General features: G+C 37.8%; 1 protein-coding gene across 1 annotated transcript; it reads right to left on the bottom strand.

Annotated features, from left to right (window-relative positions):
- Positions 1 to 1,810: 1,810 nt before the first annotated feature.
- On the bottom strand, positions 1,811 to 12,128 carry LOC132891550 (interferon-induced protein 44-like). The gene is made up of 10 exons (XM_060929235.1): positions 12,039 to 12,128; positions 10,761 to 10,878; positions 10,343 to 10,375; positions 7,990 to 8,256; positions 7,686 to 7,716; positions 7,315 to 7,507; positions 7,065 to 7,205; positions 6,692 to 6,863; positions 5,528 to 5,628; positions 1,811 to 5,418 (listed from the first exon to the last, which is right to left on the bottom strand). The coding sequence occupies exons 3-10, from the start codon at positions 10,365 to 10,367 to the stop codon at positions 5,218 to 5,220; spliced, it is 1,131 nt and encodes a 376-aa protein (XP_060785218.1). The 5' UTR covers positions 10,368 to 10,375; positions 10,761 to 10,878; positions 12,039 to 12,128; the 3' UTR covers positions 1,811 to 5,217.
- Positions 12,129 to 12,870: the final 742 nt, after the last annotated feature.

Genomic DNA, 12,870 nt, shown 5'->3' with positions numbered 1-12,870 from the left:
GACAGCATTAATGCTAACATGGAGGATATGAATGCTAACACGGAGGATATGAATGCTAACACGGAGGATATGAATGCTAACACGGAGGATATGAATGCTAACACGGAGGAAGACGTACCGGCTGATATTGACTGATTTGAGAACTTGGACTTTTTGTGACATACTGCTACTGAAAATTGCTAAAGTTGGACATGTCTACAATGATTCGTAAGCACATCTGTATGCATGATATATTCACCCTTTTATGTGGGAGCTTTTCAGTTCAGTTTACTAGCGATGGTTGATCAAGTTCACGGTAAGTTAGCTCTGACTTCTCATCTCATCTCATTATCTCTAGCCGCTTTATCCTTCTACAGGGTCGCAGGCAAGCTGGAGCCTATCCCAGCTGACTACGGGCGAAAGGCGGGGTACACCCTGGACAAGTCGCCAGGTCATCACAGGGCTGACACATAGACACAGACAACCATTCACACTCACATTCACACCTACGGTCAATTTTAGAGTCACCAGTTAACCTAACCTGCATGTCTTTGGACTGTGGGGGAAACCGGAGCACCCGGAGGAAACCCACGCGGACACGGGGAGAACATGCAAACTCCACACAGAAAGGCCCTCGCCGGCCCCGGGGCTCGAACCCAGGACCTTCTTGCTGTGAGGCGACAGCGCTAACCACTACACCACCGTGCCGCCTAGCTCTGACTTGTTAAATGAAAATCCACATTGAGGTTTTTTTTTTTTTTTCTTGTTTGCTTCTTATTCCTTTGCACTTTATTCAGTTTGGATATTTTGTTTTAGCGATGAATATTATTTAGTAAGGGGGCCCATCTTACGAATGCTTTTGTTTATGGGGAAAGTGAGCTGGGGATTTTGACTGCGTTATGTGGTTTACACGGGTCTGTGCTAGACAACGGTGGGTGGGATGGGGGGGTGTCAGGGTACGGGGGGGAGATAACCTTAGATACAGGGTCAATGACTCAAATTATTACGTACTTGTAAGGGACACAAGATTAATATCGGACGACAATGGTTAAGTTATCATTATTATGTTGGAACGTTAAAGGTCTCAATACCAAAACAAAGCGTGTGAAATGTTTAGACTTCCTGCGAAGGCATAATGTAGACATCGCGTGCATTACGGAGTCTCACCTGAAGATAGAAGATGTTTCGCGCATGCAAGATAAAACATACAAAATCGCTGTTTCCTCAAGTGCTGTATCTAAAACGAAGGGTTCAATGATTATAGTTAGACGAAATTTAGACGTAGTTATTGAGAAAACTATGACTTGTCAGAGTGACTTGGGCCTGGGTCGTTTATCCTTAATCTGTACTTTAGTCCAAGGGAAGAAAATCGCTTTTGTATCTGTATATGCGCCTTCCGTGTATGATGCCTCATTTTTCCCCTGGCTCTCAGCCACTCTATTACCATTCTCAGAGTATGAGCTGATTGTTGCAGGTGATATGAATGCAGTGCTTGATGTTAAAATAGATAGGTCTTCTCATCTAGTGTCTGCCGCACAACATCAGGCATCTAGTGACCTTAATGCATTTTTGACTAACCTCAATCTTTTTGACGCATGGCGTTCACACCACCCAGATGTCAGAGATTACACCTTTTTCTCCTCTAGCCACAAAATTTTTTCCAGAATTGACCATATTTTCCTATCACATTCTCTTAACACAGCTGTACATTCATGTTCCATTTTACCAATGACAATATCTGATCATAACCCTGTTCAAGTCACAATTGATGTGGGGATCAAAGTTACAAAATCACCAAGGTGGAGATTTAACACTAGTCTTTTACAAAACGAAACATTTCTCACTGAATTTAAAACAGGACTACTTGACTTTTTAGCCATTAACAGAGATTCTGTTTCTGATCCTATATTTGTTTGGATGGCTACAAAAGGATTTATAAGGAGTTTCTGTATCTCCTTCTCATCTCACTTAAATAAAGTCAGAACCCAGAGAGTAAAAATGTTGGAACAACAATGCGATATACTTGAAGGTCAACTTAAAAAAACCTATAGTCGGTCAGTAGAACACAGATTAACAGCAGCTAAACATGAACTGAATGATTTATTACAAAGAAAAGCAGAATTCCTCATTCATAGGGTTAGACAGAAATACTATTTTCACGGAAGCAGGCCTAGCAAACTTCTTGCATTGAAATTAAAACAATGTGAGAAGTATACATCCATAAATTCTATTAGATCTCCTGAAAGGGAACTAGTTTTTGAGCCGAAATAAATAAATAAATTATTTAAGTCGTTTTATCAGGACTTGTATTCTTCTACTGGAACGTTTGAATTGGACAGATGCCATAAGTTTTTGGATGCCATAAATATCCCTTGTTTGGAACATTCAGACTCTGAAGAATTGGGTAAACCTATTTCTCTAGAAGAGCTCCTTAAAGCTGTGAAAAGTCTGACCAGGGGAAAAACACCTGGGCCGGATGGTATACCTCCAGAGTTGTTACTACAGTTTTGGGACAGCCTAGGCCCAGTATTGTTGGAGGCCATACATGCAGCAGTGGACCAGGGTTATTTTCATGACCATATGAATTCCGCACTCATATCTCTGCTACCAAAGAAAGGCAAAGATCATACTGAATGTGGCAATTATAGGCCTATTTCTTTAATAAACTCTGATCTCAAGTTATACTCCAAAATATTAGCCTCAAGATTGGATAATTATATGGGAAAGCTCATACATTTTGATCAGACAGGGTTTATGAAGGGACGATTAGCTGCAGATAATATACGTCGTTTGCTCCATATTATTGATCATTCTCATGAGGCGGATTCCCCATGTGCAGCTCTGTCACTAGACGCAGCTAAGGCGTTTGACACAATCAGTTGGGATTATTTGTGGGTAGTTATGGATAAATTTGGGTTGGGATCCAAGTTTATTGATATGGTTAAAGTTCTATACAGAAACCCCTCAGCGATGGTATGCACAAATGGCCTACACTCTGATCCATTTTCAGTTTCTAGAGGTACACGTCAAGGCTCACCTCTTTCTCCTGCTTTATTTCTTCTGTCCATTGAACCGTTAGCACAGTATTTCAGACAATATCAGATTATTACACCTATCCAAATCAAGGGGTCAAGGCATGTGATATCCTTGTTTGCGGATGATATTATCTTATATATGTCAGATTTGCAGAAATCACTCAATGGTTTACTCCCCGTATTTGATGAATTTGAGGCTATATCTGGTTATAAAATCAACTGGGACAAGTCTGCTTTAATGCCACTCAATAACATGGCCAAGAACGTTGCAATACCCTCAGTGATTCCTGTAAAATTAGAGCTAACTTATTTAGGTATAAATGTTAAGACATCACTCCCTGAACTGATAAAGTGTAACTATGAAAAAATACTCAAAGATGTACAGCGGGATCTGGCCACTTGGAGCAAAATGTCAGGTTCCTTACAAACTAGAATCTCTGTAATAAAAATGAATGTCCTGCCTCGAATAAATTTTATTAGCATGATGCTTCCACTGCCACCTCCGACTGACTATTAGAAAAGAGTAGATGCGCTTTTACGCAGGTTTATATGGGATGGGAAACACCCCAGAATACGTTTCTCCACTTTACAACGTTACAAGTCTGATGGGGGACTCTCACTGCCAAATTTCAAATTATATCATCAAGCTTTCCAGTTGCGTCCGGTGAAAATTTGGTTAGATTCATCGTCACTAACCTCTTGGAGGGAGATTGAAGAAGGCCTAGTGCATCCTATAAGACTCCAAGATGTGTTATTCTCCACTTTGTCTAAAACTAAATATATTGACTTTGGTCCTATAATACAGTATACAATTAGAAATTTCAGAAGAATAGAAAAACAGGTTAGATATGACAAGAAAGCAAACACACACACTCCTCTCTGGAATAATCATGGTCTGACTTCTGGAAAGATGCCTTTTCAATCTCAGTCATGGGTTTCTTGTGGTATTCATACACTGGGTGATATATATAACAGGGATGGACTGATGAGTTTTCAAAATCTTTGTCAACTTTTTGATATTCCTAAATCTTCATTTTTCCTCTATCTTCAGTTGCGGTCAGCATTATGTGCCTATGGGGTACCATGGGATTCAAATGTGCAAATTCACCCGGTTATTTATAAATTACTGATCTCTCCCTACAGAGGATTTGTCACCTTTTCATACAGATGGCTCTTAGAATTGTCCTACTTTACCATTTCAATAGAAGCTAAGTGGGAAAGCGATTTAGAGACAGACTCTATAGATTGGAAAGGGGTATGGGATAATATTTTCAGTGCATCAAAGAACCCTAATCATCAGCTGATTCATTTCAAGTTTTGTCACAGGGCATACTGGACACCCATTGATAGGTTCCATGCGAAGCACACGAAGAGTCTATGCTGTAGTCTATGTAATAAAGATATTCCAGGTAGATATAAACATATGGTTTGGGATTGTGAGGAAGTTCAGTTCTTTTGGAAAGAGGTAACTTTTATTTTGTCTGAATTATTAGAATTGGATATTCCTTTACTACCAAGCTTGTTGTTACTGAATGATGACTCACAGTTTGAATGTACAGAGAGACAACGAAAAGTGTGGCTTGCAGGCCTAACAGCAGCGAAAAAACTCATTGTTCAGAGGTGGCTTCCCCCACACAAACTTCCTATTAAAAAGTGGCTGTTGTATTTTCAAGATGTTATAATGATGGAATTATCCACGGCAAGAATCCATGGGGCAAGAGTCTCAACAATACAAATGTGGGAAAAAACGGCAGAGGGAGTTACAGACTTATTGGCGAATCATGCACAATGAAATCTCACATGCCTTTTTTTTTTTTCCTTTCCTTCTTCCATTTTGATATTTGATGTCATTATAGCATAAGGTAAATATCATGCTTTGACTATTGTTAGTCAACTCTTTCTTTTATTTCATTTATGACTTATTGGGTCATGTGATGTGTATCTAAGGTTGGGGGTGGGGGTTGATCACTGACTTTGTAATGTTACTGTTTCCCATCTTGGGATCTTGTTCTTAAATAAAAAACAGTGAATCTTAAAAAAAATAAAATCTGGATAAGAACACAAATATACTGTAAGTTTCATGCTTTAAAATGTGTTGCATGATTAAACTAGATTAAGAATTCAGTGAATTTGAATAACAATTAGCCATCAGATATGCAGAACTATTTGTCATTCTGCTTTTCATGTTTTGTGTGAAATCTCTTTATTCACATTTTGGTTGTTGATGTGAAATTTGGTTTTTGGAACTTTTGACCACATAATCATTTGCCCAGTTGATAATCTGTATTAAAGCATCCAGCATCAGGCAGTTTATGTCCTCATTCATATGGGTCTCCTCGTGATAGTTCAAGACAGGGAAGATACAGTTCACAGGCACACCCAGTACATGACTGCATTCATCCATCTGGATACACACAAATATACACAATTTCATTAATTTGTTACTTTCAAAATTGTAGTTGGGAATCTCTGCAATGATGACAATACAATTTCATGCTCGCAAAATAACTCACTTTTTGTTTGATCCTTTTGCTTTTGTAGATATTTCTCAAGTTCTCCTTCGTCAATTGACATGCGCAGTCGACTCTTGTCATGAAAACCAATTGAGGGATACCTGTAACATAAGCAGGCAGCACACAGATTAAAAACTCACTCATTTTATTTGTAAATCCTTGCAGTGTGGTGGATTTTTGCAGAATATGTCAACTGCCTACTCCAAATTGCCCATGAGTGTGAATGGTTGTTCATCTCTGTGTTAGTTCTGTCATGGATTGGTGATCTACCCAGTGTATACCCCACCTCTCATGATCTGATCCCAACAATACTTGCAAAAAAGTGTCTCATTAAAGTAAGAAACCTTTCCTAATGTACAGGGTCTAGCACAATAACACAAACTCATGGCTTCAAACACCCCAAAAAGCAATTCAATTCCTTTTTAGTTGCTTACTTAATTTTTGGACACTCTTTCAAGACAAAATTTAAATCTGTAAGATGCTAGATTACAGATAAAAAAAAAAAAAAGCAGAACCATAAAGCAGAAGTCACTGTGTGTTGGACGCTCTTCATTTGGCATATTGTATTTCTTGCTATTTTCATGACCATCAATGAAGGCAATAATCGAATGAAAAGTTTTTGTAATTGTAAAAGGAGGATCACTTAAAATGATATCATTAAGTGGTGCAAAGCATGTTGCAGCAATATCCAAGCAATTAAATCATCTCATCTCTTTAACAAATACTTTGCACATTTCCCCATAAGCAGGGTCTATGGGGGAAAGATAAAACACATAATAAAGCAACAAATGTATTTATTCTGTTAATAATGAAATTCAAAATCATTTTGTATTTCCTTGCATTTTGTTGGTGGTTGGTTGAATTAGCCTGCTCATGTTGAAGTCGGATGACAAATTGTTGATCCACAAATCTGAATTATATGAAAGTAATGTACTGTTAAGGCTTAATTTTAAAATATAACTTTGGCCTCATGTTTCCAACAGAAGGTCTATTGCACCAGAGGATTTTGATTGCCTCACACTTTCTTGTTGCGCTACCATACCCATCCTTGTTCATTTTTGGACACAAAAAGAACAATTTACCCTGAGAGCACCGAATAAAAATAAAATGTAACTGTGCCTGACAAGGATAAACTAATATTATTGAGCTGATGAACTAACTCACCCATTCTGCTTGCTATTTCTCTGACATACTTCAATTTTTCAAGTAAATCTTTGTCCATCATCGAAAGCTTGTCAGCTGGTATGATAAACACCAGGCAGTGCATCTGATCACTCAGGCTGGGATTTTGGTTGTAGTAAAGATTGCTTTCAGACAGTGGTGCTGCAGAGTTAAACTAAAGAAATACAAAACAAAAAAGTGTTTGGGTGGTCATGCAAAACTGACTTGGATGACGGTCTGCTTACACTGGTTACATTGGTAGGCTTTATAATGACATTATACTTGCATACTGATTTACATATGGTGTGATTAGGCTCGATAATAGCCAACCACAGAAATGTGAATTGTTGCACACTAAGGTTAAGTGTTATCTTACCAGGTAACCCTCTTTCATATGACCTTTTAAAGCAAGGATGATATCTTCAGTTTGGACTCCACCTCCTGCTTCTGCACCCATTATATCACTGAAGGTAAAAGGGAATGATCCTTCTTCATTTTCATATGTAAATTGCTCATACTGAAAGTACCACAGAAAAAGAGGTTCATCAGTGTTTACCTAGCTAGCTGTGTCATGCATACTAGACAAAAAGAAGTCACAAACTTTGGATTGCATAATATGAACTCACTTTTTTAGTGTGACTCGTAGTAGATAATGCAGCAGCCAGACAGTTGACAAACTGACGTCCTTCAAAAATGGATCTGATGGTGTTTATGGTGCTGGACTTTCCTGCTCCAACTGGTCCATACAGGAGGAAGTGGAGCTTTTGGACTTCATTACAAACTTTAAATGTCTTGAGGGAATTCAACTTTTTGTCTTGACTAAGAAGAGAAAAAGTGTGATTGCAGCAGCTTATATTTCTAGTTTTATACTGTATTTGTTATAATTTTTGCAGCAATAACTAGCAACTCAGTGCATATGTGCCATTTTATAAGAAATAAATCAAGATTAAAGGATAATTATACATCACATTATACATAAGGATGTTTGTGAACTTACCTCCATTGTACTGTCCTCCATTCTTTAATTTCTACGGAATAAATCACATTAGCATGCTATTAATATGGTTTATATTATTGTTATATGTATACTATTATAGTAATAGTATAGTCCCATTTTTCCAGGTGATGCACATTTGAAGTGTTGCAGAAATGTGATTAGATTTATGCCCTATTTTTGTAATATATTTTCAAAATAATAAAAACATCTGTTTGTGCTTATTTCTATGATGAGGAATAGTTATTATTAGCATTTCTCTACTTAACTGATATTATTTCAAGTAATGGTTTATTATAGTACTTACTGACTCTGACAAGGGCAGAGCATGATGCAGAACCTCCAGTGTTGCTTAGCTTTATGGTGTAATTCCCTTCATCAGCGGCCTGAGCATTTACAATTTCCAAGACACATTTTGCACCAATTTTTTTCACAACATGCTTGCCCTCCACACAAGCCAATTTGTAGCCGTCCTTTTCCCATGATGCTGTTACATCTTCTGTGTTTGCCTCACATCGAAGAATTACACGATCTCCAATTTCAACATCTTTTTCAGCCAGAACTGTGACAAATTCTGTTAGACAGATCAGAAAAAGAATTACAAGGACACATTGAATGGTTAAGTTCATAGGTTCATGTTTATCTGCCTGGTCATGCCATGTTGTTCATATCAAAGCTCATGGACTTGTCAAACCAATATCCCAATCCTCAACAAATAGGGTGCTTAATGTCATCTTTTCATATTTTTTTCATATTTGTCATATTTCATAGTTTTATAATTCATATTTTTAAACTGCTTAAAATGACAGGAAAACAAACATACACTTATGTATGTACATTATCTTTCAACCAGTCAAAAGTGCATAGGATTGTCCAGAAATGCAATGTGCAAAACCCAGGAGTCCAATACCGGTGTTTAAAAACTCTTAATAAATGTTATCATTCAAATTATTTTTACACCATTTTGATTGGCTGAGCGAACTGCAAATAACTGCCTACAAATAATGGTCTGCTCATTGTCAGCATGTGCAGGAACTGATGGACGCAATAGCAGACGTGTCGCAAATTAGTAATCAACTCCAAGATGTGAGGCAAGAATCAGAGTCAGGTTTGTGCCAAAGGTCGGTCGATGTGAAAACAAAGTGTCTGAGGTAAACAACAGTCTCAGAGTCCAAAAATAATTGTAAAATGGGTCAATATCACTCAAGTCAAGCAGAATAACAAATGACTTGATATGATCAGGTACAGGGGACAGAGAATGATACTTCACGTCATGTATTCTTCTTCTTCGGGTTTTTACAGCAGCTTGCATCCTGGGTGTTGCACTACTCCACCTTCTGTTTTGGAATAGTTCCTATTTGTCATGGTTGTCAAGTTTCTATTGCAGTCCTGTTTTCCTTCTTATTTGCATTATAATGCAGCCTCCCTCAGTTTTATTAATTTAAATCCGTTTGTCTCGTCCTGTAACCCTGAGGGACCTAAATAGCTCTCGTTTAGCTTGCACACTGTCTCCACATTGCAATATAATTTTAATGCTTTTTCCTACTCTTCCTACCTCCCTTAATTCATTCATCATTTCTTGGCTGGGTTGTGAATACTTCCTACATGATGTGCAAACATGTTCTGCTGTTTTCCTTTCCTGGCAATGATCACAAAGGCCTGTTGGATGCTTTCCTAGAATGTGAAGTGTGGTGTTTAGGTTGCTGTGCCCAATACTCAGAGTGTTCATTATTACCTGCTCTCTCCTTCCTGTTTCCTTACTGCTTGATACTTCACCTACTTTCTCTTTAATAGCATACAAATGTCTCCCTTTTGTTTCATTATCTCACTGACGTTGCCACTGTTGGTTCATCTTTCTACGTATATACTATGCTTTTCCCTTCTGATTTCGATAATTTATCGTGTTGTATGTTTGTGACTGCAGTCCTTAAATAAGGTGTGATGATTACTGGGGATTTGGATCAAGTGTGTCCTCAGTCAGAACTCGGGAGAGGGAGGGCGCTGTGGCGCTTGGGAGGTGTAGTGTGTGGAGGCCATGTTCAAAGGCTGCCACAAACTTGCGTCATCAGTGACACTCATGCAGTTACTTCGCACTTTTTTCAACATGGCTTGCTTTCTGTTTTATCATTTGACTTGTCACATGAACTTTAAAAATCAGTATTTCAAAAAATGTATAATTTGAATGATAATAGTTGAACTCGGCTTTCACAAAATATTGTGATTTGGTAGTGTCTCGCAGGCAATGCCTTCAGCATCAGCAAATAATTAATTGCTTGCTTGCCACTAACAAATCACAACAATATTTTGTTCAACCTCGTCCAGTAATTGCTTATTGTTTATTAAATAAATGTGCCTGTTCTAACATAGAAAACTAGAAATTAGGAATAATTCTGCAAGACTGCACCAGACACATACTGTGTACATGGGTCACTGTCAATTTTTTTTTTTTTTAATTTGTTGTTGATGATGCTGCTGGTGGTGGTTTTGTTTTGTTGAATGATGAATTGGCTTTAATATGGAAGTGTTCCTTTTCTGATTGACTGAAAATAAATTATTGAAAACATGTTTACATGCATGTAGACACAGAAACACTGCCCAGTGCACTATTGTCCCATTGAATATTACTGTAAGGCTTCATTAAGTCAGATTGTGTTACATACCAGGTTTGGTTGGACTGGATCCCATATTTGAATCTATATTGAAGGAAAAAATATATTAGAATATCTTGTCATTTGCATTATTAGTACAAGAGACTGTAGCTATATAGAGAATCAAGAAGGTAACACAGCAAAAATAAACAGAAAGTAAAAGTGATGGATAGCATAGCACCATGTTGTATCTGTCAAAAATGGCAGTTATGACTGAGAATTCAGTGATCTCAAAATGAGTAGCAACAATATAATCAGTGGGCCCATGTTTTGCAGGTTTTAGAATATTCAGTAGAACTATTTGGGCGTGTCTGTTTTGTCTGTTTGTAGGCATATGAGAGAGAGAGAGAGAGAGAGAGAGAGAAAATATAGTTATAGTGTTAGTGTTTTTATATATAACACATGACGTTTCTGAATAAAGAGCACTTACCTTGTGTGATGGTCCGTGTGCCTTTCTCTGTCTGCCGTTCTGAGTGTACAGCTCAGCTCCTGTTGAGTGCTCGTTCTTCTTTCACTTTTGCTGCTGTCTGTTTGTGTGCAGTGGAGGGCTATTTTTGAGAAATGGAAAATAAAACATACTTGCCTTTTTTTCCCTTTTTTATCGCATTAAATTATAAATTACGAAAGGCCACAATTTGTCCTGGGGAACCAAGTTTTGGGTGAATGCATGACAACAATAAGCAATAACTGGACTGTAATCAGCTCTGTTCCTACGTTCCACAAGTACGTTTTTGTATTATCTACTGTACATTGACAGAAAAAAAAGAGGTTGGTGAGGGGAGAATTGTTCTTTCTTCATGAATGGTCCACAACATTAAAAAAAAAAACACACACATTTTGGTTTGTCTTCTTTTTTTTAGTATTAATGAGCATTTTTGAGCAATTAATGAGCATATGATGTCAGTTTTTATTATAATTGTTGGCAAACTGCTTTGGCTTATCGTGAAATAAAACAATGTGGGATGTTTTATTATTGGAAAATAATCAACTTTGGGTTTGGTATACATACATACTGTCAGTAGGAGCGCTGAAACCAACAGCGCTAACCAGACTACAAACATGGCCGCCCAAGACTACAACAACCAAGATTCACAGTGCCCCCTGTCTCCAGAGGATTGAACTCCGTCGTTGCTCATTTCGTTAATCACTACCATGCTACATAGACTGATTGATTGATTTTATTTAGTAAAATAATGCACAAAATACATAAATATAGCGTACATTAAGGTACACGGATAACACAAGAAATTGTATAACATTTATTTCCATTGTGGTCTGGTGAAAATGTAAACCCCTCTCAGACTCTGCTTTATTGTGAAGTATTGTTCTGCTTTCCCAGTCCATAACGAGCCTTTGGTCTCTCTGCCTGGTTTCCCGTTTATTTAATCTTGCTATCTTTCCTACATTTACTCTTCCTGGTTTTGTTTCCGTCAGTTCGTTTGCCGATTGACCGACCTTTGCCCGCCAACTGACTACGATTTCTGCTTCACGATTTGGCTTTATACTGTTTATACACTGCTTTTTCCTGTAAATACATCTAAGTGCCTGCATTCTGACACATACTATATGTACAGTGTATTTGTTTACACTGTACTGCCTGTTTCATATTATAAAAAGAAATTTTCATGATATTCTAATTATTTGAGATGCACTAGTATAGTTATTGTTTATATATAATGCATGAAATGTCTAAATCAAGAGCACTTACCTTGTGTGAAGCTTAGAGTGAAAGTTGAGGTCTGTGTGCTTTCTCTGTCTGCTGCTGTGTGTGTGCAACTCAGCTCCTGCTCCTGTTGAGTGCTCGTTTTACTTTCACTTTTGCTGCTGTATGCTTGTGTGCTATTTCTGAGAAATGGGAGGGCTATTTCCGAGAAATAGAAAGAAAAACAAATATTGTCTTTTCATGCTCTACAGTGGTGCTTGAAAGTTTGTGAACCCTTTAGAATTCTCTATATTTCTGCATAAAGATGAGCTAAAACGTCATCAGATTTTCACACAAGTCCTAAAAGTAGATAAAGAGGACCCAGTTAAACAAATGAGATAAAAATAGTATACTTGGTCATTTATTTATTGAGGAAAATGATCCAATATTACATATCTGTGAGTGGCAAAAGTATGTGAACCTCTAGGACTGGCAGTTAATTTGAAGGTGAAATTAGAGTCAGGTGTTTTCAATCAATGGGATGACAATCAGGTGTGAGTGGGCACCCTGTTTTCTTTAAAGAACAGGGATCTATCAAAGTCTGATCTTCAAAACACATGTTTGTGGAAGTGTATCATGGCACTAACAAACGAGATTTCTGAGGACCTCAGAAAAAGCGTTGTTGATGCTCATCAGGCTGGAAAAGGTTACAAAACCATCTCTAAAGAGTTTGGACTCCACCAATCCACAGTCAGATGGATTGTGTACAAATGGAGGAAATTCAAGACTATTGTTACCCTCCCCAGGAGTGGTTGACCAACAAATATAACTCCAAGAACAAGGCGTGTAATAGACGGCGAGGTCACAAAGGACCCCAGGGTAACATCTAAGCAACTGA

The sequence above is a fragment of the Neoarius graeffei genome, chromosome 9, assembly GCF_027579695.1.
Source record: "Neoarius graeffei isolate fNeoGra1 chromosome 9, fNeoGra1.pri, whole genome shotgun sequence".
Classification (NCBI taxonomy): Eukaryota; Metazoa; Chordata; class Actinopteri; order Siluriformes; family Ariidae; genus Neoarius; species Neoarius graeffei.
The sequence above is the reverse complement of the archived record's forward strand: the minus strand, read 5'-3'. Positions and strand labels throughout refer to the sequence as shown.

What these genes read in the sequence shown, in the direction of transcription:
- LOC132891550 (XM_060929235.1), bottom strand. Translation starts at nt 10,367, where the DNA reads ATGGGATCCAGTCCAACCAAACCTG. An exon ending in TGGAGGACAGTACAATGGAG is followed by an intron (nt 7,508 to 7,685) that starts GTAAGTTCACAA and finishes TTCTCTTCTTAG; the next exon opens with TCAAGACAAAAAGTTGAATT. An exon ending in CTACGAGTCACACTAAAAAA is followed by an intron (nt 7,206 to 7,314) that starts GTGAGTTCATAT and finishes TGGTACTTTCAG; the next exon opens with TATGAGCAATTTACATATGA.